Source organism: Cololabis saira, chromosome 15 (assembly GCF_033807715.1).
Source record: "Cololabis saira isolate AMF1-May2022 chromosome 15, fColSai1.1, whole genome shotgun sequence".
Taxonomy (NCBI): domain Eukaryota; kingdom Metazoa; phylum Chordata; class Actinopteri; order Beloniformes; family Belonidae; genus Cololabis; species Cololabis saira.
Genome location: NC_084601.1, coordinates 33,765,775 through 33,791,654, shown reverse-complemented (window position 1 = coordinate 33,791,654; position 25,880 = coordinate 33,765,775). Strand labels below are relative to the sequence as shown.

General features: G+C 40.6%; 1 protein-coding gene across 2 annotated transcripts in view; it reads left to right on the top strand.

Annotated features, from left to right (window-relative positions):
• The window catches only part of LOC133460707 (zinc fingers and homeoboxes protein 2-like), a 191,570-nt gene extending 169,954 nt beyond the window's left edge, over positions 1-21,616 (top strand). For both annotated transcript variants that reach the window (XM_061741441.1, XM_061741442.1), the window contains exons 4-5: positions 3,741-3,924; positions 19,221-21,616. In XM_061741441.1, the coding sequence (XP_061597425.1) occupies positions 3,741-3,921 (181 nt within the window). In that variant the 3' untranslated portion in view covers positions 3,922-3,924; positions 19,221-21,616. The remainder of the gene's footprint in view (positions 1-3,740; positions 3,925-19,220) is intronic.
• The last annotated feature ends 4,264 nt before the right edge of the window (positions 21,617-25,880 follow it).

Sequence of the window (25,880 nt, the reverse complement as noted above, 5' to 3'; positions counted from 1 at the left end):
TAAAATATTAACCATAAGCTCCTTTATTAATGACACATCTGTGCATTATATCAGCAAAACAAAACAATCACAGGAAATTATAGGAGGCTTAGAAGTTCATCTGAAATGCAAAGTCCTCACTTATTCAAATGAAAAAAATGTCAGGCCAATCCTAGAAGCCTAATGATGTCAACAAGTCCTCTGTACAACGGAGGTTAATAATAATGTCACAAACATTAACACTGTGCAACACTGGCAAAAAATCTGAAATAATTCTTTTTTTTTTTTTTTTTTTTTTTTTTTCAACAAACAACCCCTTTTTTGAAATATGACCAGGGGCCACATAAAAGCTCCTGGCGGGCCGCATGTGGCCCGCGGGCCGCCAATTGAATACCCCTGATCTAGAGCATTGGTTCCCAACCTTTTTTCCTTGTTTCCCCCCCTACTTGTGTCTAAGACCAGCCGGGCCCCCCAACCCGTACGTACTAGCACCAAAATAGTCTTTAATTGAAAAAATGAACATTAATTAATTATTATTATCAATTGGTTTACTCTGTATACATATGACTTTGTTTTTCTCCAATGCCACCAATGTATAAAATACGCACAAAAGGACATAAAAGGACGTAAAAATATTTCTGAAAAATGTCTCTTTTAATATGAGACCAACATTTTTTACATTTTTCCTTTAACAACCTGTCGGAGTAGATTAAATGTTGAGTAATGATATAATAATAAGGAATGAAATCATTTCCCGTGTTTGTCACCAGTGTATAAAAAACACAAAACATATTCAAGACATTCATAAATTATTCCTAACAATTAGGGCTGTTCGATTAACCGATTTTAAATCGTAATCGCGATTATGTAATTAGAACGATGTTAAAACGTGAAACTCGTAAAATCGATTTTTCACTTTTTTTTTTTTTTTTTTTTTTTTTTAATTGGAAATATAACTTACTGTATGTCTGCAAGTGCTGATTTGCTGATTTTCTTTTCAGAGATAAAACTTTATATTTTATTATATTTTTTAAAACTTTTTTCAACTTATTTTACAGAGTTTTGCACTTTATTCATTCATTTTGGGGAAAATGTTCAATAAGAAAACAGCATATTTGAAATCATTTCTTTGCCTTTTGTCAATTCACAAAATAATCGTAATCGAAAATCGGATTTTGAGAGAAAAAAATCGAGATTTTATTTTTGGGCAAAATCGAACAGCCCTACTAACAATGTCTTATGAATGACTCATTCGCAAATATAATTTTTACAACTGCATAATTTCAAAGCAGACAAAGTTTTGCGCCCCCCCCCAGGGGGGGGCCGGACCCCAGGTTGGGACACACTGATCTAGAGGACATAGGATGTGTTCATGTTGTAGCACACGTGAATTAATCATTATTATGACACCACATATGAAACGTTTTATGCTTGATTTTATTTTGTTGCCATAAATCACTCATATATTTGAGCTGCATGCGTCAGTAGAGCAAAGCAGAAGAACCCGACCAGAATTTCTGCTTTTAAAAAGTGTCTGAAAGCAGAAGGCGGCAACGTTGAGGTTAAGGTGGACTGAACGAACCTCCACGCCCGTCCCCTCCCTCGCCGCTGCGCTTCACCGCCACGTCTGAGGTTAAGGGGGTGCCGAGCAGGATGTCACGTATGCACAGGCTCGTAACCATAGTGACCATAGAAGTGGCGCTGGATGACAATGGTTAAAGCTTTGAATAGAATAGATGAAAAAATATGAACAGGATGCATCACACGCCACGTTGCTGATGGTTCTGGATGTCTGCGGTTGCAGAACAAGGTTGGAAAGGCGTTATCGAGATGACTTTCTCCTCATTAACGGGTGTTAAGTGTTTCGCTCCTGACCCTGTTAAGTCACGCGTGATTTGTGAGTGATCAAAGATCAACATGTGATCAACAGGTCACTTTGATTTCAGCGAGTTTTACGCCTGAAAAACAGACTTTTGGAGACTATCCAGAGACCTGCTAATTATGGGCTCACCTTTGACCTCACAGGGGTTTTCATCGTTTGATTACGATTTGTGTGGCTGACAAATAAAATCTGCAGTAAAGATCCACATTAGTATTTGTTAATGAGAAGTGTAATATTTCCCAGCAGGTCTCTCTTTCTTAATACCTCAACCAGCCATTTAATTATTACAAAACATATTTGCAGTGAAGCATAAATCAGATAACAGTACAATTAGTATAAGTAACGTAAAGAAAATACTTTCAAATAGTGTTGACAGATGACAAACGTACCCTTTCAAGGAAGATGCAGCTAAGTGCTAAAAAGTAATGACAACTAACTGGAGTCAATAACTTTCATAAAAGGAATTAAAAAACTAAATAAGTACCTTTACTGGTTCACTACGACGTGAAGTGAAGTACTTCTCCTACTTTTCCTCGACTGCAGTTAAGTGTGGTTAAACGTCATTGACATAAAAGTGTTGTTGTTGCGTCCAGGTGAACGGGTCACCTGCCGTCATTAATACAGTAAAAATGTGTGGATTTGTTCGTATTAAGCGATTTTAAATAATTGAAATCAAAAATTGTCGTTTAGCCAATGCCAGGTTAATTAACATTCTTGGTTGCTTCACTAAGCACTATATATATATATATATATATATATATATATATGTATATATATATATATATATATGTATATATATATATATATATATGTATGTATATATATATATATATATGTATGTATATATATATATATATATATGTATGTATATGTGTATATATATATATATATATATATATATATATATATATACATATATATATATATATATATATACGTATGTATATATATATGTATATATATGTGTATATATATATGTATGTATATATATATATATATATATATATGTATGTATATATATATATATATATATATATATATGTATGTATATGTATATATATATATATATATATATATACACACGTATATACACACATGTATATATACAGGACTGTCTCAGAAAATTAGAATATTGTGATAAAGTTCTTTATTTTCTGTAATGCAATTAAAAAAACAAAAATGTCACACATTCTGGATTCATTACAAATCAACTGAAATATTGCAAGCCTTTTATTATTTTAATATTGCTGCTTATGGTTTACAGTTTAAGATTAAGATTCCCAGAATATTGTAATTTTTTGAGATAGGATATTTGAGTTTTCTTAAGCTATAAGCATGATCAGCAATATTAAAATAATGAAAGGCTTGCAATATTTCAGTTGATTTGTAATGAATCCAGAATGTATGACATTTTTGCTTTACAGAAAATAAAGGACTTCGTCACAATATTCTAATTTTCTGAGACAGTCCTGTGTATATACACATATATGTTTATTTCTGCTCTAAAGTGAGTTCTGCCTGAGCTCCAACCCAGAGGTTTGGGGTGTCGGTGTTTCCTTTAACAAAAGTCATGCAGACGCTTCATTAGAAACTCAGGATTCTGTCAAATTTTACAAAAAGGGCAAAATATGTCTCTTTTAAGGTTAACAAACATGTTATTTTCTTTTAATAAATGACTCTAAAATGGTTTCTTAGAATAAGGGGAAGTAGAAACCCACCAAACCCGGCTCCATGGCACCACCTGACCCCGTGGATGGATGGATGCTCATTGGGAGCATCAGTGAGGTCCTGCAGGGATCCAGCAGCTTCACATGAACCTGATTCCCCCCCCGGCCCTCGCGTCGGTGTCTAACGTAACTCTGCCGTTTCAACTTGGCAGACTGAGGCAGCAAAGTGCGGCCGAGCTGAAGAACGGCGGGCAGAACTGGGGGGTGATGGGAGGAGCGCGCGAGGTGTTCGGGAGCTGGCTGGAGGACGGACACTTCCGGAGAGGACGGGAGCTGCTCCTGGACCGGGAGAGGAAGATGGCGGAGGACGCGTCCGGCCGGCTGACTGGATAACTGGTGAGTCTGAGTACAGACAGTACTCAAGTTGTAAAAGAAAATCAGGGGGGATGGTGGATTTTATCATATGGAGACAGATAATTTGTTCTGATTACAAATAATATAATATATTACAAATAATAGCACTGACCAAAACAGCTGCAGAAATACTGCAGGAATGACATAGCAGCAGTTAAATGCAGCCTTCTGTAAGCTTTAAATATCCACTGGGCTTACATCAAATACATCAAAACACAACAATAAAAAACTGTTTTCTGAACTTATCAATATGACTCTGTCCTTCACAGGATAAGTAACATGGATCACTGCAAAAACTCAAAATCTTAACAAGAATATGTCTTATTTCTAGTTAAAATGTCTAATTTTAGTAAAAAAAAATCTCATTACACTTAAAACAAGACTCATCACTGGAAAAAACAACAATTTTCACCTGTTTCAAGTAGATTTTCACTTAAAATTAGCAGACAAATCTGCTAATTCTGCAAAAAAAAGTTTTTTTTGCTTGGAATAAGAAGATAAATCTTGTCCCACTGGCAGATTTTTCTACTTATTTCAAGTGAAAATTTACTTGAAACAGGTGGAAATTGTCAAATAAGTTATTTTTCTGGTGTTATTTTTCTGGTGATGACTCTAAATGTTGAAATAGCAGTAAAACCACATTCATTGATGAAATGACATAAGGGATGGAAAGGGGTGATGGCAGTTTTACAGGGGAGATGATTTTGACGTTTTTATTTCAGGGGGGGATGCCGTCCCCCCCTCAACTCCAGTACTGAGTACAGATGACCAGGAGTGGTCATTCTCCACACGTTTTATCCAAACTTAATAATCTGCTCTTTCAGAAACGATGAAACAAGTTCTCCCAGATCACGAAGTGTCTTTATACGTGGTAAAGGCTCTCTGTCGTCTAAATAAACCTGCAGCTGTGATCCTTTCACCATTAAAAACATGAGGTCTTTCTTTAAGTACAGTATTTTCTGGACTATAAGCCGCTACTTTTTTCATAGGTTTTGAACCATGCAGCTTATACAAAGGTGCGGCTAATCTGTGGATTTTTCTTCCACCGCTCGGGGCGCTCTAACTGGAATTAGAATCAAAACTAAGACAAAATAAATGCAAAGAAGAATACGCTACTTCTTCTTTAGCAGATAGAAGTAGGTAGAAGCAGATTTCAAACAGATAAATAGATAAATAAATACCGGTTATTTTCTCTTGGTTCTGTCCCGTTTTAATCAGCAAAGTTGCTGCCGTGTTAAAAGACACTGTTAGGAAAGGATCTATTTAGGTACAAACATGTACATCATTTACAGTTCAAAATGGTTCTGTACATGTAGTAAATATCTAATCTAACGACAAATATCTGCGGCTTGCATATCTTTTTTTTTTAAATAGAGCGGATGCGGCTTATATGCAGGTGGGGCTTATAGTCCAGAAAATACGGTAGTTATTTTCTCCTGCTACAGAACGCCTGAGAGGTTAATTACTTTTAATTCAATCGTTCTTCCGTCCTGAGAGAAAAGTCTCCTCTCCTCACGTGTTTACAGCCAAAAACACAGTACGTTGCATCTTAAAAGGGTTAAGATACGTGACACAGCCGCTACAATGTTTTGCGTTTTGATTTTTTTACCAAAAATTAATCATAAAAGTTGGACCATCAAGCTCCAACATCCCTCTCTTGCAGGTAAAATTGATCTGGCTCCCCACTGTGACGCGTTCCTCCTCCTCCTCGGCTGCTTTACTGCAGACGCTCGTCTCATGTCGTTTAAATAAATCGTCTCGCCAGTAATTGGCGGACAGCTGTCGTCCCCTGCAGCGCGGGGCGGTCAGCGCTTCTGTCCTCCCGGTCGTGAGCGTCTTCAGCCGCTGAGGCTTGCAGACACTCGTTGTGTCGTCTGTAACATCTCGAAAGGTGAATAAAATGTTAAAACCAGCCTTAACTTTTAGGCCTTCGGGTTTAAATGCACTAATCTTCCTCAGTCTCGACTCTCCTCTCCAGCTTTGCTCCTCAGTCACGCTCCGTCTCTCCTTCACAGCCGTCTTGTGACTGTTTTGCACTTTTGTTCCTCATAAATTAAACTATTTTTTTAATGCAATATAATATGACGTCCTCCCATACTTAAATAATTGTCTGCTCTCTGCAGTATTTCTATGCAGGGAAAACCAATCAGCCCCCCACTGCCAGCTCTACTCTAGTTTTTTCTTGTAACAAGGGTCCAGTTCTGCTCCCGTTCTCAGGCTGCAGAATCCATAATTACACCCTGGATCAACAAGTTGTTACTGCAAAACTGCCAGCAGACATTCACCAGCTTCCCTGCTCCACAACAAGCCCGGTTCCGTGTCTTGTTGAGGTCTGGAGTTCGCTCTGATTGGGAGTCTGCTCATCCAGCGTCATGCAGAAGCAGTTTCTTCTGCATCTGGGAGTCAAAGTTGAATCCAAAGGGACTCTTTGAATAGAGCAAGACTTGTGATTGCTGGCCAGACTAGCGTCTTTTGTCTGCAACAACCGTCTTAGTTCAGCAGTGAGTTTCATGCTGAGTTTTGTTGCAGTTCCTCGGCTGACCACTAGAGGCCGGCTCAAAAAGTGAGTCAATCTCCATCAACAGCTATGTTAAAATGTCCAACTTTAGAGCAGAAATGAACGTATTTTCAACGTAGTTCAAGAAACCGTTTTATTCTCACATCCATGACGACTCTGAGGGGGGGGTTTGTTTTTTTTTTGCCCGACGCCAGGAACATTTATATAAAGTTACATTTCTAATATCCGTTATCACTTCCTCATCTGTAATCGTCATGCTACCCCCCGTTTCAGTAAAACCAGCTTCTGGTTAACTGTCATTTGTTGATTTGGCCGTGGAGTCGACACGTTGACCGGTGTATTCTGCTTTAAACGTCTGAAGGATATTGCGCTGCAGATATTTCAGCTGGGTTCGGCTGAAGGAGCCGGGAGCAGAGCCGGCTTTGATTGACACACGGTGGGCGTGTTTCCGTCGGCTTCTGAAGCAACGTGGCAGCGCCCCACGTGAAGACTAATGGCGCTTTTACACTAGCACCTACTCAGTACTATTTGACAATTTTCACCTGTTTCAAGTAAATTTTCACTTTAAATAAGAAATATCTGCCAGTGGGAAAAGATTTATCTTCTCATTACAAGCAAAAAAATATTTCCAATGAGTCTTGTTTTTAAGTGTAATGAGATTTTTTAGTGTAATTAGACATTTTAACCAGAAAATAAGACAAATATTCTTGTTAAGATTTTGAGTTTTTGCAGTGTAGGTACTAGTGGAAAAGTGCCATTACAGACTTCAGACCCCGTCTTCAGAAACCATCGGGTCATTCTATGGTCTACAGAACAAAATTTCATTTCCAACCGAGATTTAAATTTTTTTTTTTAAGTTTGTTTCAAGAAAATGAAGATTATCTTAGACTTTTTACTAGTTTTGAGGATTCTAGTCTAGAAACTTGGTCCTGCCCCCTGGACAAAGATGCATTAGCTCAAAGTGAGACGGCTTGACTAGATTTTTGGACTATTCTGCTTACTTCTTGACGGGCTGTTTTTGGAGTGAACATGTGGCCGGTGTATGGAGCCAAATCAAGGCCAAAAGTTTTGCTAATTTGAAAATAAGATTTGAACCTGAAAATTATTTTTTACAGTTTCAATTTCAGTTGGTGCCATTCCCCCTACGCCAGATCGGGGCCAAAAGTCTGAAACTGAAAAAAAAAAAAAAAGATGTGAAACTGAAAAAAAAGATGTGAAACTGAAAAAAAAAGATGTGAAACTGAAAAAAAAAAGATGTGAAACTGAAAAAAAGATTTGAAACTGAAATAAAAAGTTCTGAAACTGAAAAAAAGATCTGACACTGAAAAAAAAAGATGTGAAACTGAAAAAAAAGATGTGAAACTGAAAAAAAAGATGTGAAACTGAAAAAAAAAGATGTGAAACTGAAAAAAAAAGATGTGAAACTGAAAAAAAAAGATGTGAAACTGAAAAAAAAAGATGTGAAACTGAAAAAACAAGATGCGAAACTGAAAAAACAAGATGTGAAACTGAAAAAAAGATTTGAAACTGAAATAAAAAGTTCTGAAACTGAAAAAAAAATTAAGCTATAAAAAAAAATATTAAGGTTCAAATTTTATTTTCAAATTAGCAAAAATGTTGGCCTTTATTTGTCTCCATACCGGGGACGGTTTCAAGCAGACCCTTACAACCCTGAACAAGAAGAAGCAGATCAGGAAAATGGATGGAAGGATAGATCGGTGGCCATACTACTTTTCCTTTTCCTTTTCCTTTTCCTTTTCTTTTTTTTTACCTTGAACAGAAGTGACTCAATATGGCCCTCAGCAGTCCCCCGTGCCCCCCCCCCTCCCGTTCCCAGTCTGTTAGTCTCCAAGCCAATTCCTCGATCCCAGGCAACAAACAAATGCTCTCCTGCCAGTCGCTAGCTGTGTGTGTAGCTGTATGAGCTTTGGCTGGAGCCGTTCAGCAACAAACACTAATTTTATGAATTTTTCGGGGGGAAATAAAACGCCGTCGACGGCCTGAAATAGCATCAGACTCCCCGGTGTGGCAAAGTTTGATGAATAAAAGGCTCCGCCTGGGGCAAAGAGTGATGCTGCTCGTTTCCTCCTCCGTCTGATGTGACAGAAGATTGAAAGTCTTATTGTGACTACATGTCCTCTTGCTTATCAAAATAGCTTCTGTTCAAATGACTTCCTTGTTACAAAAAAACTAGTGAAAAAAAAAAGAAAAGAGAAAGTAAACTTTTTACGTTGTCATTTTTTGAAAGATTGTCACCGCTTTGGGATAGCTTCAAAATCAACACTTGACAGCTAAAATCAATAATCAATATGCCGCATTTTTTAAGTAAACCAAATATTTTGGATCTGCAAATAGCGCTCTTTCTGTCAGAGGTGTTTGTAAAAGAATTTCTGCTCCCTTTTCTTCCCTCAGAGAAGTTCAAAAATTGCTTTTCTCGTCCCAGAGGGAGCACTTCAGGGACGTTGACTTTTTCGTATAAAAATACTAAATCAGAACAAATAAATCCTCCCCACGCTTCAAGGAAAAGTGCTGCTCACACAGAGATGCAAACAGTGGCCTGAGCATGGTTTAGCATCATCCACTTTATTATATAGTGAAACGTCAAGACTAAAATAGCTTTTGTTGGCTTCCCAGTGACCGAATAACATCAAATTAAGGCGTCAAATTTAGGGCTGTCCAAGTTAGTGCGTTAACGACGCGTTAACTTAACGTTCTCTTAACGCCGACAATTTTTTTAACGCACACGATTTAAAAAAAAAAAAAAAAAAAAAAAAAAAAAAAAAAAAAAAAAAGGTGCATATCATTTCAGGCGCCTGACGGCACCCGTAGTTCGAGGTCTGGTGAACTGAAAGATTGAGAATGAAAAGCGACTTTTGAACAGCAAGTTCACTTTCAAAAAGATGCCAGATGGTTCGCTGGACAAGACTGAAGTTATTTACATGTACCATCGATTTGAAATGAATTACCACCGAAGTACGTTGATCCTCAAATACCAGAGAGCGCAGCGCTGCTCCGCCCCCCCCTCGTCAAAATCAGACAACGCTGGATAACAGCTTGCAAAAAAGGACGAGTCAAATCAAATCAAACTGCATTTGTTAAGCGCTTTTCTTACAAAATAAGAAATGCAACGCAAAGCGCTTTACATAAAACATAAAACTCAACAATGTTCCCCCCCGCCGCACACACACACACACACACACACACACACGCGCGCACACTGCGATTCGCACTGAGGATTCAGGTGAGGAAATGGCTGAGTTACTCCCCTTACATGTGCACTTTATTTGTTTGTAATTCAGTTTTTGTATCCCCCTGTTTTTAACCCACTTAGGAGAAGGGGATATTTTTTGAGCCTTTTATTTTCCTCCATATGAGAGACATAATTACAGGGAACATTTAACTGACCAATGCACTTCTTGTACAATGTTTGTGATGCATATGGTTCATTGTTTTACACTGAGCTGCTTAAAACAGGAATGTTAAGTTAGTCTTTCCAAGTGTAAAGTTGGGGACTACATTGTGTTTGTATTTATGAAGGAATGTTACATTCAGGTCAAAAGATTTTTTTGTGGAAATTGAATAAACATTGGCATAAAGCAGCATATTTGCCCTTTCTCAGGTTGTTAACAGTATTAAAAACATTAAAAAAAATACCTTGAGGTAATTTAGAACAGCACAAAATGTGTAAATAAATATGAAATAAATATGCGATTAATCGCAGTTAATTACAGAAATCATGAATTAATTAAGATTAAAAATTTTAATCGTTGGCCAGCACTAGTCAAATTGTTTTTATTTTCAAAAATATATGCATCTCTTTTGTCAGCCATTTAGCTCCAGTCAGAACAGGAACCTGAACTCTGTTATTAATCTATTATTAAACAAGAGTTGAGTGGAGACAGCAATAATAAAGAAATAAAGAAACTACTGTATTACTATACTCGCATTTTAGTGGGAGTCAAAAATAAGTCCGAAATATCTTTGGGAATTCACTTTTCTTGGACAAAATGTGTTTATTAGAGGAAATTAGTCTCCAAACATTGAAAAAAAATCAAATAATGATTATTTTTGGCTTTAATTGTCAGGTTCAGTCGGCTTTTTTGCAGATATGTGAAATTTTAACAGATACATATTCCGTGTTTGCCGAGAGTCACAGAGCCAAACACGGAAAAAAGGAGGATAGATGTAAAAGAAAATCTCTTCAGCGGCAGCAGCAGGGTGCCGTTTTACTGAAGCAGCAGCCTGAGGTGGCCGGAGCTGCGACTGACGAGAGCGAGGGACTAAAACCACATCCAGGACGGTTCAGAGATGATCCGGGGGACGGGGATGACAGACCCGGAGAAAGAGAGAACAGGGGAATGAGTGTATTTGCTGTGTTTAGTCAGTTTTCTAACAGAAATGTGCCCCGCCATGGGGGTGCACATTCCCTCAACCCGGCGCTCTGTGACGGCGCCTCGGTGCGTCTGATGGCAGGAAAATCCCAACAAACCACAAATACAAGGACAGAGAAGCTAATTTTGACGATGTCTTATTTTCTTGAGGTCGAGCGAACAATACGAGGCATCGATGGGCTGATGTCGGAACATTGTGTTTGCCTGTGATTTTGTAAAGAGGGTCCTAAAGATTACATTTTGACTCCATTCTCACTGACCGAGCATCTCAGTTCTCGTTAAATCTCAGCGATTGTCTGTTTTTTTCCTCTTCTTTTGTTTTGAAAACAAAGAAATAAGCATGGAAGTAGTGTAGAAGTTTCTAAATGTTTATTTTCTGCTTAATCACCCTTGACCATTCTTAAACATTTTAAATTGACGACTAGATAGCCAGAAAACAGTTTTATTTTTGTTTTTTCTAATAGTTGAAGTTAAAGTTGAACCTTTTGAAAGTCAGGAAAAGCATGATGGGACCTTGAACACTGAACTTGACTTTCCTTTTTCATTCAAGGGGTTTGTTCTCCCCAGAGTTCCCGTCTCAAAACCTTTAGATGAATTTCTGCCTCTTCCGATGCTGAAAATCCCTCCTTTCAAGAATTGTTTGTTTCTAAGGAAGCAAAATGTACCTAAATGCAGCCGCAGCTGGAGGCACGTTTGCAAGAAAAGACCCTAAAACGCTCGTTAGAGCCGTGAAGCACTTAGAGCCGTGATAACTCGGTGGGTGGATGCCGATCTGACAAGCAGAACTTTAATAGAGGCCATGCATCTTTGTTAGTCTTTAAGGACTAAAACACCTGAGGTCCAGTTTCAATAAACCACAAACAGTTCCAGTTCCAACTTCTGTCAGTCTTCTACAGTCATGCAACTGTCAAAATACACAAACAAAACTTTAACCCTTGTGCTGTCTTTGGGTCAAAATGACCCAATTCTTCTATCCTTCTTTCTCCTGCCATGCTCTCTCCTTCATTCTTCCTTTCCTCTTTTCCTCCTTTTTTACCCTCCTTTACTCCTTTTTCTTACTACCTCCCTTTCCTCATTCGTTACTTCATTACCTTCTTTGCTTTTCCTTCCTTCTTTCCTTATTTCCTCCATTCCTTCCTTCTTCCATCCTTTCTTTCTTTCCTTTTCTACATTCCTTCCTCCCTTCCTTCTTTCCTTCTTTTCCCCTTTCTTCCTTCTTTCCTTCTTTTCCCCTTTCTTCCTTCTTTCCTTCTTTTCCCCTTTCTTCCTTCTTCCCTTCCTTCCATCTTTTCTCCCTTCCTTACTCCCTTTCCTACTTCCTTCCTTATTTCCTTCTTTCCTTCTTTTCTCCTTTCTTCCTTCCATCCATCTTTTCTCCCTTCCTTACTCCCTTTCCTACTTCCTTCCTTCTTTCCTTCTTTTCTTCCTTCTTTCCTTCCTTCCATCTTTTCTCCCTTCCTTACTCCCTTTCCTACTTCCTTCCTTCTTTCCTTCTTTTCTCCTTTCTCCCTTCCTTCCATCTTTTCTCCCTTCCTTACTCCCTTTCCTACTTCCTTCCTTCTTTCCTTCTTTTCTTCCTTCTTTTCTCCTTTCTTCCTTCCTTCCTTCTTTCCTTCCTTCCATCTTTTCTCCCTCCCCCCTCCCTTGACCCAAAGACAGCACAAGGGTTAAAAGTTAAAACCTTGTGGTTTGAGGAGGACATTCCTCTCTGCCGGCGGGTCGCGGTGTGAGTGGAGCGCTGGGATCAGGTAGTTGGACCTGCCTGACCCGTCGGTGCTTTTAGCCTCACATAACAGCGACCCAGAAGCATCAGCCGCCTCGGGCCGCGGTTACGGTGGACGTACGGGTCCACGCGTGAGGCGACTGAACGCCAACGCGGCGCTGAAACTGCTGCTGCAGCAGGAGACGCAGAGAACCATCTCTGCCGGGAGCTTCACCTCGCCATCTCTATATATCCTAAACTTGGTACCATATTTCTTCATTTCTAGGAGAATTTTTAATTTTATTGATCAAAAATAAGGTTTAAATAGCTAACTAAAGTATTGGGAAATTAATAACGAAACATCTGTGCTGTGAGAAACCGCATGCAACTGTTTTATTCAAGCTGAGGGAGAAGATTTGTCGGCTCAGTCAGCCAGACTTCCTGTGACTGCTTCCATCTTGGTTAGTGCACGCTCTCGTGCGGCGCCTCGTCTCTGCACGCGACCGGTGTCACGGGACGGATGAAGTTGCACTGGCGAAGTGAGAAGAGCTCAGTGGCTGAAAGCGCTGCAGAAACCAGGTGTGGGTCAGAGAGGAGGAACGTGATCCAGCCGGTAGACGGGAGACGGGATGCTGCAGGACGGAAAACCGGAGCTGATGTTGGATTTGATGCAACAGAAAGGACTGAATGTTTCTGTTATGGCGCTTTTCCACTGGTACCTACTCAGCCTGACTCAACTCGCCTCGGTTTGGCGCTTTTCCACCAGGGGTCTAACGTGCAGAGTAGATATTTTTTCTGTATCTACTCTGCTGAGGTTCTAAGCGGCTGAGTCGGCTGTATCTGACGTCATCACACTACAGGCCACCGATTGGTCGGGGGGTTTGGAGTCAGACGTCTGAGTCAGGATGTGACATCAGAGAAAGAGCGACGGTTTTTTGTTCATTTTATTCAAAAGTCTGTTTGGTGGTCCAACTCTGAGTTGCAGATGTTCATAAACCTGGTGCTGAGGAGAGAATTAAAAAGGGATCTAGACGGTGATAAGGAACGACCAGATCTACCAGGAGACCTGTCACTTCATAGCTGCTCACGGCTCCAGCTGACTTTTCAGCAGCACCGAGACAAAAAAAAAAGCATGGCCACTTGAAGCTTCTCTCAATCTCATTTTTAACTTAATATGGAACACAAGCCACAGATCCAGCAGCACATCTATCATCTCCTCCAGGTTCTACATCTTTAGTGTTGTCTTCTTCGTTTAGATCACACACTCAAATACGTCACAGCAGCTTCACTCCAACCTTCTACTTCTGCTCCAGGTGCTGAATTGTAGTGGAAAAGAAACCAGGCCGAGTTGAGTCGAATCGAGCTAAGATGAGTAGAGTCGAGTAGGTACTAGTGGAAAATAGGGGTGTAACGATACACTAATCTCACGATACGGTACGATACACGATATTGAGGTCACGATAACGATACGATACGATATTACAGCAGTATCTTTTTAACAACCTTGAATGAGGAACATATGACTGGAAAAAAATGTATTTTATTTGAAACAAAATTTTGACACAAAATACAAAACAATGCTGTGCATTTGCCCTGTAACTGTTTAAGTTTTAAAGAGAAAGCCAGGCCAACCATTTTCCACAAACTAAAAGTAAATGTCAGGTTTGCATTATGCATCTTCAGTTTCATACAAGTACAAATATTTTGCCACAAACTGAATAGTTTCTCTCATGTATGATTTGACTTTTTTCTTTTTTCGGATGCGCGTTACTAGTTAACACAATAGATTAATATTAAGTTTCCAATATTGCGATACACTTTGTCACCTCCACGATACGTATTGTGACATTTTTGTATCACGAAATGTTGTGGCACGATATATTGTTACACCCCTAGTGGAAAAGTGCCTTAAGGCGCCTGAGCTCTTACGTTTTCACACGTTACAGACGGCTGAGGCGGTTCAATGCAGACAAAACCCGAGGAAAACCCCGTCCAGACTCCCAGTTTGTCCGCTGTCATCGTGTCCTCACATAGATCCGATGATATAAAACACCCACAGCCCGCCACAGTTCGCCGTACCATTTTTGTACTTTAAAACTAAATCTCATCATAGCAGCCTTTCCAGGCGTCACCTGCTTCACTCTTCACTGATGTTTCTGTCACCTCGTCTCTGTCGTCGCCCTCATGGTCAAAGTGACAAGCGGCAGTAACGGAGTCACACCGTGTTCTCAGCGTCACTCAGGAGCGTCTCACTGATGAAAGCTTCCTCGGCGGGGAAGTGTCATCCCCTCTAAGATAAAATAATAGCAATAATTAAAAGGAAACCGTTGACTTTTGAGGGGTGGAAAAGACAAATGTCTGCTGATAAGATGAATACTAACAGCTCCAGTTACGGAAAAAATCTTCCCTCGGTTCAATTTCGGAACACGGAGAGGGCGAATGTGGTTAATGGAGTAAATGAGTCCTGAAACGGCCCGTGTTTGTGAGGACGGGGGCTAATGGGCTAATGAAAGCTGTCATTAACGTCAAACCAGCACATCGTCGGGCTCCGTTTGTGCTCGAGGTCCCGCCCCTGGATACGCCAGGTCAGGGGTCGGGGGTCGGAGCAGCAAGGTGATCGCAGGAAGAAGGGAAGGAGGAGATCGGAGACATTGTGTTGTGTTGGAGTCCCAACAATTTATGGAGCAAATCCCTGCAGCGAAAGCTGATGAAGTACGATGTCCTCGGCTCGTGTGTGTGTGTGTGTGTGTGTGTGTGTGTGTGTGTGTGTGTGTGTGTGTGTGTGTGTGTGTGTGTGCGTGCCATCCATTGTGGTGTCTCACTAATCACAGCAGCGCAGGGCTTCATTTAATCAGCAGAGCACAGCGCAGCATCTCATAATAACTTATCAACTGCAGAAGCTTATAGACGGAGGCTTAATTGCTAAAATTTCGGCGCTGCCTCTTCGTCCCTGTCGCCCTTCTAACGTACGACTCAGACGCCGCCGACACTCTCCAAGTATCCACGATTTCAAGACGGAAAATGATTATTTTGGAGGATCGGAGGGGCTGAGATGAGTTTCCTCGGAGGATGGACCGGGCTCTCCTCCCGGAGGGACCGGGGGGACCCGGGGCGGAGCTGCTGATGCTGCATCTCATGAGGAGTGTCCCCCCCCCCCCAGGGCAGACCCGGGACGCCCTGGAGAGATGATGTCTGGCCTGGGAACGCCTCGGTGTTCCCCACAAGAGCTGGAGGAGGAGGAGGCCTCGGAGGGAGGTCTGGGCCTCTCCTCCTCGCCTGCTGCCCCCATGACCCGGAGATGGATGGATAATTATTTAGTAATGCTTTTACACCATCAGTTTTAAACTATTTAAGTTAAGTTTTTAACTGTTCAAAGGGGACCTATTATGTCATCTAATACCTATTTTAAACAGGTCTTTAATGTCTTAAAAACAAGCTTTTGATTGTTTTTGCTAAATAAATTAGAAATTCAGTCTCTGAGCCATGACTTTATCTTCCCGTTCTCTAACCTCATTATCTATGCGGGATTCTGAGTGGGCGGGGCTATGATAATGAGCTCTGTGCTGATTGGCTGCCTGAATGACGTGATACACCGCTACGAAAAAATGTTGGAAGCTCCGGCCGGCGGAGTTAGTTGTGGACGTGGTTTCACGCGATGCAAATGGCATTTTGGTTACGTGATGAAAGGGAGCAGAATCTGAACGGCTCGTAGATCCACATCACACTGGATGGCTCATCCGGGCGGCTGTACAGAAACTGCAGAATTTGGTTGCTTTCCTCCTTCTCTGAGTTGGCAGGCTGAGGGGAGACCACTTTATATATGTTAAAGCAAGAGGAAACGTGTTTTTCATAATAGGTCCCCTTTAAATCTGGGTTCAGTGAGCGAAACAACCGAAGACAAATTCCCTGTCTGGCATCTTCATACTTGGCCAATAAAGATGATTCTATTCTGACTTTTTTTTTCCCAGTTGATTTCATGTTGAAGTGGGATTTGTGAAATTAATCAAGTCTGCGTTGACTTCCTCTTCGTCTGAACCGGGTCCCACAGAACCACATTTAAACGGCAGAAAGATCATCATTTATAAAAGCAGACGTTGCTGCAGTAGGATCCTCAAAAAGATGCTCAGTTCTTAAAACTGAATTTGACTGTGGACTTTTTGTAATTCTCATCAGCTGTTGTCGGGACGTGGATGCGTTTCCTTCAGATCATCTGGACTGGAACTAATTGTGGCAACAAAATTTAAAAAAAAAAGGTCTTGGCAGCTGAATCACATTCTTAAAATCTTAAATTTTGTATCTGATTATAAAACAAGAACAGGCTTTACTTGTCACCTCACCTGGTGGATGTCTGTACAAGGTTGGTAGGCTCAGCCTCGTGTTTGAATGATTCATCAACTATGCTCTTTATTTGTGTTTTAATGTCTTTTAAAGAACTTTGAACCACCTTGTTGTTGGATTCTGCTGCAGAAATAAACTCACGTAGGTTACGATGTTCACAGCTTGTAACCTTGGTGACCTTTCGTTGAGCAACACTGGCCACGAGAACCTTCGGGGGGATTTATGGGGCAAAAAAGTAAATACAAAGTAAACTAAAATAAGGGCTCATTCATCATAATCAGAGTAAAACATTTAATACAATGTTGACATTGATTTGGAGCGAAAGGGGTTGACAAGGGTAACCATAGCAACCATGTGCATCAAGGAACGTCAGTGAAAGCCACATCACTTTCAATATACGCTGTTGCCAATAGAGTTGGAATAAAACATCCTTTAAGTTTTCTCATGAAATGATGACGAATAAAAAAGAAGTCACGTTCCCAAAAATAAAAATCATTCCAACTTCCTGTAAACAGGTGGTACGATTGATGTTCTCGTTGGTGTTTTGTTGTAGTTCTTACGATTGCATGTTGTCACTTTTTAATCGTGCTTCCACTTCTATCATTTTTTTTTTTTTACTCTTTTTTTTTTTTTTGTCATTTCCTGCTTTTTTGTTGATATTTCGAGTGACACTTTGCAAAAGGCTTTGCAAGAGGCTCCAGGTGTGTTCTTGCTCCTCTGGGCCCCGGTCGGTCTACCGATGCATTAATGTCCCCATGTGAGTGATTTACGGGGCAGGTGCATCAATAAACCAGGGTATTGATCCAGTAAGATCTCAATAACGCCGCTCACTGCACCGTTAGCTGGAGTTGGAGTTATCAGGTGATTGAGAAGACGTTTACTGTCTTGTTAAACAAAAAAGGTTGTTTCTTTTCTTCTTTTTTTTGGACCCAAAGCGACGTCTTCAGAACCCTGGATATGAGACGGCCTGGAAAAGTGTGTTTTGTTCAGTTGCTACCAGCAGATTATTGATTCTGACTGACTAAACTGAAGAAGTCACAAGTCAGCAATCATCCAAACTTTCACTCTTTCTTACAAGAAACAAGAAAAAACAAGAATAAAAAGAAAAAAAAAATCATCATTTTATTACAGAACTGCATGTAAGTGTAAATAATAAAAGAAACTCTCGTCCCTGTCGGGCAGAAACCAGTTTTTCTTCTCTTTGGCACTTTTGTTTCAAATCTCTGTCTCAACCACAAAACTGAACATGAAGTAGATCGTCCATGTTTGTCTTTACGACCCAAGTACATCGTTATCTCTGCATGTCCTGATCAGAGGTGTCAAGTTACTTAAGTAGAAATTTTGGTTATCTATACTTCACTGGAGTTTATTTTTCAGACGACTTTTTACTTTTACTCCTTACATTTTCATACAATTATCTGTACTTTTTACTCCTTACATTTTAAAAACAGCCTTGTTACTCTATTTCATTTCGGCCTTTAAAAAAAAACTATCCAGTTAAATTGCTCCATCCGGATAGAGTGAATTTGGTTGTGGTTGTTTCAGATGTTCTTGTCCAGTTCTGTTCTTACATCCGTTCCCTCAGATTCCTGCAACTAAACTTGGATGTACATTCCAATAAAGGTTAGGATAAATGATAACATGCCTCTGAAGTTTGACTTTTTGCACCATTACAATACTTATAGGCAACTAGTCATCATATCTTCTGCTCTCTGAAACACATGTTAATGCTCAATAGTACACATATATGGTTCTTTAATATATTTGCATTATACTAAGATGCATTCATTTTCAATGGCTTTTGTCCTTAATGGCTTTTTTCCCCTTACATTACTTTTACTTTTATACTTTAAATAGTTTCAAAACTACTTAAAGTATAAAAGTAAAAGTACTTTTATACTTTTACTTGAGTAAAAAACTTGAGTTGATACTTCAACTTCTACAGGAGTATTTTTAAACTCTCTACCTGAGTAATGAATGTGAATACTTTTGACACCTCTGGTCCTGATGGTCCAGATGACTGACGTCGTGGGCCAGGTTTAGCCCCAAGTCGTGACATCCGTGCACCTTTACAAGTGCATTGTGGTCCGTCGGCCAATCACAGTGACCGTGGGAATCCCTTCGACTCGCGTGTGGATTCAGAGAGAGATCACCGGCTCCCGGGACAACAGTTGCATTTTCATCCTCATCTCTCCTGAGTTTTGTTTTTGTTTTGTCTTTTTTTTATTGTTATGTTAAAGAATGTTCTAAATTCCTGTCAAATTGCCATTTCTCTGGACGTGACGAGTGTTGGATAGTCTTTAAACAACCTTCCTCCCTCTCTCCTCAGGAGGAATCAGGACTGGCCTCCTCCGCCACTGCTGCTGCTGCTGGAACGTCCTTAAGGAAAGGAAATGAAGAACGGAGCAACACAGAAAAGAACCTGCTTTCTTTTTTCTTTTTTTTTCCTTTTTTAATTAGCAAATATCGTTTTTTTTTTTTCTTTTTTTTCGGTTTTTTTTTTTTTTCTTTTCCTAGTTTTTACCGATTTTAATGATTGTCGCATGCAAAGGTCCCGCATAACATCGTCCTCCGTCACGTCGGAGTTAATCTGGTCCGGGTTCACGACCCCAGGGTTCCCCGGCGGAGACGTCACATTCCCGACAACTAGGGGGGGCTTAATTAAGACGGACCCTCGGAGGCGGCGGCTTTTATTTCGTTGAGGGAGCGGGCCGGGCGCGCATATCCAAAATCTGAAGAGCACAAAGGCAAAAATCCAGTGTCGCCATCCTAATTGAAAACCCCCGGCTTTCCAGCGGATCCCAGGCTTCTGCTCCAGTTCTCTGGGCGCGGCGGCGAGCGTTTGCAGCAGTATTGTAAAGCAGGTCTTCTCCCCGCGTCCGCCCGCCCGAGCGAGGCCGAGGACACAAAAACACCGCAGGAGATAAGGCGCACAAATGAGAAGCTGATTTATGAGGCCATAAATATGCAGGAGGGTTTTCAGTGTGTTAAAGTCCGAACTTGGGATGGGATTATTTATAGAGGCTCGCCGGGGACGTCTGCGGAGAGAACAAAAATCCTCCAAAATAGCGTCCTTTTAACATTCTTCAGATAGTTCTGGCCCATTAAAACTGTATTTACATTATCAATCAATCATAAATTAGCATCAATGCATTTGTCTTCCTCATCAAAAGTGAAAGTTACCACCAAGGCAGTATTTTATCTTCTAAATGACTTCTTCTACAGGTAAATTAATCTTGATGCTCTTCAGTATAGTTGAGGTCTGTTAGATGAATTGAACAGTTTTCTCTCAAGATTTTAACCCTGGAAGACCAGAAAGAAATGTATTGTATCATTTTGACGCACTATGATGTCTTTTCCACCATCACAAGTGGTGTAAGATTTAATTTAAGGGTTTTTAAGTACACTGAGGGGAATTTTATAAGCATATAGACCGACTTGACCGCCGGTAATACGGTACGTTTCCATTCCCCGTTGCACATTTGCACTTGAAATGAAAAAAAAAACAAAACAAACACCAGCAGCTCAGAAACAATTCCTTTATCGCCACAAAACATCCAAGTTTCTGAATAAAAAAATCAATACTCGAGCGCTCGGCTAAAAGTTTGGAGAGCAGGTCTGATATTTGTGTGAAGGTTAAAGTTAAACCCCCTTCACTAACGATCAGACCCATTTGTTTTCCTCCAAACATCCTCCTCCTCCTCCTCCGAAGGGAAGCCCGGCTCGCTCTCGTTAGCGCCCGAGTCTCCGGTAATCACCGCGTCTTTACATTCTCAACTATTTCCACAACAGTAGACTTTATTCCTTGATCTTGCACTTTAACTGCGAGCCCCCTTCGTAAGCCCCTTAAAATCCCACGACTCTCCGGTCTGGAGGAAGCATGCGAGAGGGGGGGATTAGCGGGTCGTGAACCCGACGGATGGACGGACGGACCGGGAAAGACGTAGCCGCCGAGGTGATGTTGTGCGTGACCTGCGTTGCCATGGAGACGGGAGGAACTTAGTGGAGGGGAAGGTGAAACCGGAGCACTGAATGTGTGCCTGCAGCAGCGGTCTGACTGTACCGACGGACAGACGGACGGACCGACAGACAGACATGCGGACCGACAGACAGGGTGGATCTAAAAACAAACAAACAAACGAGAAAAAAACACAAAAAAAATCTACAAAAAAAAAAAAAAGAACAACAAAAACGCCGAGTGCCAAAGCTGGGATCTGCTGCATTCTCACTACACTTTTGAAAAAAAGGGTTGTTCTTCTTGTTCGATGTAAATAGGATATATATGTTTGTTTGTTTTAGTTTTCCTGTATTGATACAGATTTGTAAAATTTTGCGGAAAGTTTGTTACATTTTGTAAAATGGGAGCAACTCCCCCCTCCCCCCGAAACTCCTTTTTTCTTCCTTTTTTTTTCTTTTTTTAAAAAAGGAAGAAAAAAAAACCCTCTCGGTTTCGCTCGGCTCTTTTACAGTTTCATCTTTTGTTTGTTTGTTTGTTTTGCGTTGACAGACTTTTGAGCAAACATGGTGCACGCAGCTTTTTTTTTTGTTGTGGGGGGGTTCTCTTCCCATCTATCCTTCGCCTAATTTTTTTTTTTTTTTTTTGAAAGGGGGGGGGGTTTGTACTTTACCAGAGTGGAACCACTACAGAAACGAAGGAAGGAAAAAAAAAGAAAGACGAGTTGGCAGCACTTCAGTCGCTTGATCTTCGTCTAACCGGCACTGGACTTCCGCCCGCCACTTCCCCGCTGAGAGGAGGGGAGGGAGCGGGGGGGGCGGGGGGTGAGGAGGGGAAGTTAGGGGGGGGGGGATAGGGGGCTTTGCTTCACATCGAATCAGATTTGAAAAAAAAAAACACACAAAAAGCACCTTTGGACCTTTTTATTCTTTTTTTTTTCTCTTGTTTTTACTGTGCTGAAGTGAAGTCAAGTGCTATTACTATATTATTATAATATTATTATTATTATTACGGTAGCCACTCTGTCTGGAACCCTTTTCTTTTTTTTCTTTTTTTTTGAAGAAAAGTCAAGGAAAAAAACAAAGACAAAAAAAAAAGACAAGAAACTTAAGCCAATCTGCACTTCTCGTTCCAACGAACATGCTTGTACGACCAAGTGACTGTCGTGGATCTTTGCTTCAAAAACCGATGAGGAAGACACAACTACAACATGGAAAAAAAAAAACTAACAAAAGAACAAACTAAAGCAGTTCAGAGACTGTCGGAGTGGCAAACGCAGAAGGATTCAACGGTAACGATCATGCAACACACAAACTCAACAGCTACGACACACGATCCAGAATCACGCTGCCTGAATCACCTCCATCTCTCCGTCGTCGTGGTTACGTCCCTGCTCCGTCACTTTTTCTTTTCTCACCTTTCTGTTTCGTCCTCCTTCGTCTCGTTTCTCTCTCCTCTTCTTCTTCTTCCGTCTTCTCTCTTCACGTCGTCCCGCGCACCTTCATACACACCTGTAATAAACGAAAATAAGGAGAAAAAAGAAGAAAAAAAAAAAGATAAATAGCCTTTTATTCAACACATAACTACATGTTGGCTTGGTAGGCTTAGTCGAAACTAGTTCCATTCCGACAAAAAAAGAATAATAGTACAAATAAAACTACAAAAAAAAAAAACTACAAAAAATGAGCTTCTTTATGTATTGCTTCTGCCGCTGTAGTGTCCTGGTCAGATTTAAAGATGATAAGACTACATATATCTGAAATACTCTATTTACAAATGCAAAACAGGGGGCTGGCCTCAACAAACAGCACCGCAGCAGGGGGACGCGCTCAACTCCGTCCACCGGCGACTGCTCGGCGGCTTTTGCTTCGGCTGCTGGTACGAGTCCGCGAAAAAAAAAAAGCATTTCTGGCTTCAAGTCTTTGTAGGTTTTTTAAAACTCGAGCATCGCCGGCGCTCTCTCCTCTGCAGAGCCGCTGCACAAGAAAAACCCCCCAGCGAGCGAGGGACGGCGGCTCCTCAGAAAAGCATCCAAGAGGGTTTTATTATTCCAAGTGCAGAGTTCTGATCGGATCATTTTCCCGATGATTGATTGAATGTATTTTGCTTGTTGTCGGTTTTACTGTCTGAATGTGGAAGGAGGAAGGAATGGGGCAGACGAGCACCATGGAGGGGGGAACCGTGACACGTCCTTACTGTCACCGTTTTCTGAGATGTTTAAGCTATTGAAACGAGCTCTCTGGGATTCTGCCAGAACTTTTCCTGTGAAATAGTTTATATGCTCAACGAGGGGACGCGTGATCCCCTTGAACCCGCTTCAGCCTTTCTGATGCACTGTTTGCTTTTATATAACCTTTACATCGCCCTGTCAGTGCGCAACACTACAGAAATATGCTTTTATGACGATTATTAGCATAAACTTGAACAAGAGAAGCTTTCCTTGCAAACTACTATAACGAACTCAACTCCCAGTTTGAAAAACGACCTTGGAGAAGCTGCTGTGACGCATTTGCCAGCATAACCAAATATTTATTTTCTACTGTGTCACTTCCTGTGGCAGTGAATGTCAACCCCTCCCCGATAGAGCCACACTACGAGAAGACAGAAAAACCTGTGGTGTGACTTTTGCCCTCGAGTCCTTCCTTTATTTCATTTATACTTGCTGTTTTTTGTCCTCGCTGACACCTGTCCGTGTGCACCTGGCTTTCTCAAAAGGTTTTAGTCGTTTTTAGCCTCAGCGTCGGTCGCCAGCAGGGGTCAAGGTTGTTGTGAAGGATAACGATCGGAAGCTGCACATATATGGAACCAAATCAAGGCCAAAAGTTTTGCTAATTTGAAAATAAAATTTTAACCTGAAAATTCTTTTTTACAGTTTAAATTTTATTTTTTTCAGTTTCAAATCTTTTTATTTCAGTTTCAAATCTTTTTCAATCGCCTTCTCTGTTATGCTGTCACTCATGATGCCACGCCCCCCACGCCAGATCGGGGCCAAAAGAAATTTGAAACTGAAAAAAAAAGAAATGAAACTGAAAAAAAAAGACGTGAAACTGAAAAAAAAAGACGTGAAACTGAAAAAAAAGACGTGAAACTGAAAAAAATAAAATTGAAACTGTAAAAAAGAATTTTCAGGTTCAAATTTTATTTTCAAATTAGCAAAACTTTTGGCCTTGATTTGGCTCCATACACATACTGTAGTCCGTTCGACGTACTTTTTACATAAAAATGACCCGTTTCCAAATCCAAAAATCAAGAAAATCACTTAATGAAAGCCTATTTCACATGCTTCCCAGGAGCAGTCCGTTAGTATTCCTCCCTGGAAAAAGACACATCCGGGTGAACCAGATGAATTCCTCGTATTAAAGAGGAAAAGAATCAGGATGGCTTAAGTTTGTTACTCAACTGTCAGTCAAACGCCTGAAAGTAAGTTGTCAATTTTTCATTTGGGACGACTGCGTCTCTGTTCCAGCTGCAGCTGCACAGTTCGGACAAACGTCTTTGTTTCAGAACCGGTTGTCTTGTCTTGTCAGCTGTCATGTAAGCCTCGAGGGTCTTCATCCATCCCTCCTATGAAGTTGTAAAATCACACTTCGCCACATTGATATTTCGTCAGATCTGATCTTCACATCTAAACCAGGAGAATATTCAAAATAGTGACGAGTTTAGTTCCTTCTTCTTTCTCAGATCCACTTGCTCAAAAGTATTCCTTCATCGGAAACGTGGGCACTTGGTCCCAGCTGGACTATTCAGATTAAAATACTAAAATGTATATTATGCATGACAAAAGTCGAGTTTTCAGTTCATCTGAGGTGGATTTTCCGTCAGCCAGGTGAGACGAGGTGACGTTAAAAGCCTCTAATCTCTTCTGGGAAAACCAGGTGCTGTAAATGTTCTTTTTAAGGTGAGTTGAGGCCAGCCCTGCTTCATAACTGAGGTTCTGCTTCTTCTACTACTGCTACTATCAAACAACCAGCGCTGGGTACAAAAGCCGGCCAGAACACTGTTTCAAATCCCCTTTTTTGAATTTTTACCTTTGCATACTCTACCAGCATTTTTGCATCGAGCACCAACGTGGAGCACCAGCTTGTCGTCCTGCTCCCGGCACGTTCGTGCTTGCGTCCCAGACCGGGGTCCACTCCAGGTTTGGGGTGGACAAGTCTTTTGGAGTTCGCCAAGTTGAAATGATGAGATAATAGCCATGATTATTGTTTTTACACAGTTTGAAAAGTGTTCGAGCAGTTTTTGTTGCCCAGCTCAGCAAAACAACCTGTTGATGTCTGCTGTATTTCAATAAAACGCAGCCTTTTTCAAAGGGTACACCCCGTGTTCCTCTCTGTGTCTTGTATGTATCGCCAGGTCTGTATGCACCGCAACACACAACACGGACGTCAACACCTGCTGGACTTCAACCCAGTATTAAATTCTTCAGTACCTTTGTCACTTACAGGAACGATCCTTAAAACAACCGTAAGATTGTTATTAGATGCTAAAAAGTCTTGAAAGAGAATGAAATTCATGTTAACACTTGATGGAATCGAGCTACGATACAATAAAGTGGTATTCCACATCCATAGGTGTCAAGTAACGAAGTACAAATACTTCGTTACCTTACTTAAGTAGAAATTTTGGTTATCTATACTTCACTGGAGTAATTATTTTTCAGACGACTTTTTACTTTTACTCCTTACATTTTCATGCAATTATCTGTACATTTCGGCCTTTAAATAAAAACCATCCAGTTAAATTGCTCCATCCGGATAGAGTGAATTTGGTTGTGGTTGTTTCAGATGTTCTTGTCCAGTTTTGTTCTTACATCCGTTCCCTCAGATTCCTGCAACTAAACTTGGATGTACATTCCAATAAAGGTTAGGATAAATGATAACATGCCTCTGAAGTTTGACTTTTTGCACCATTACAATACTTATAAGCAACTAGTCATCATATCTCCTGCTCTCTGAAACACATGTTAATGCTCAATAGTACACATATATGCTTCTTTAATATATTTGCATTATACTAAGATGCATTAATTTTCTT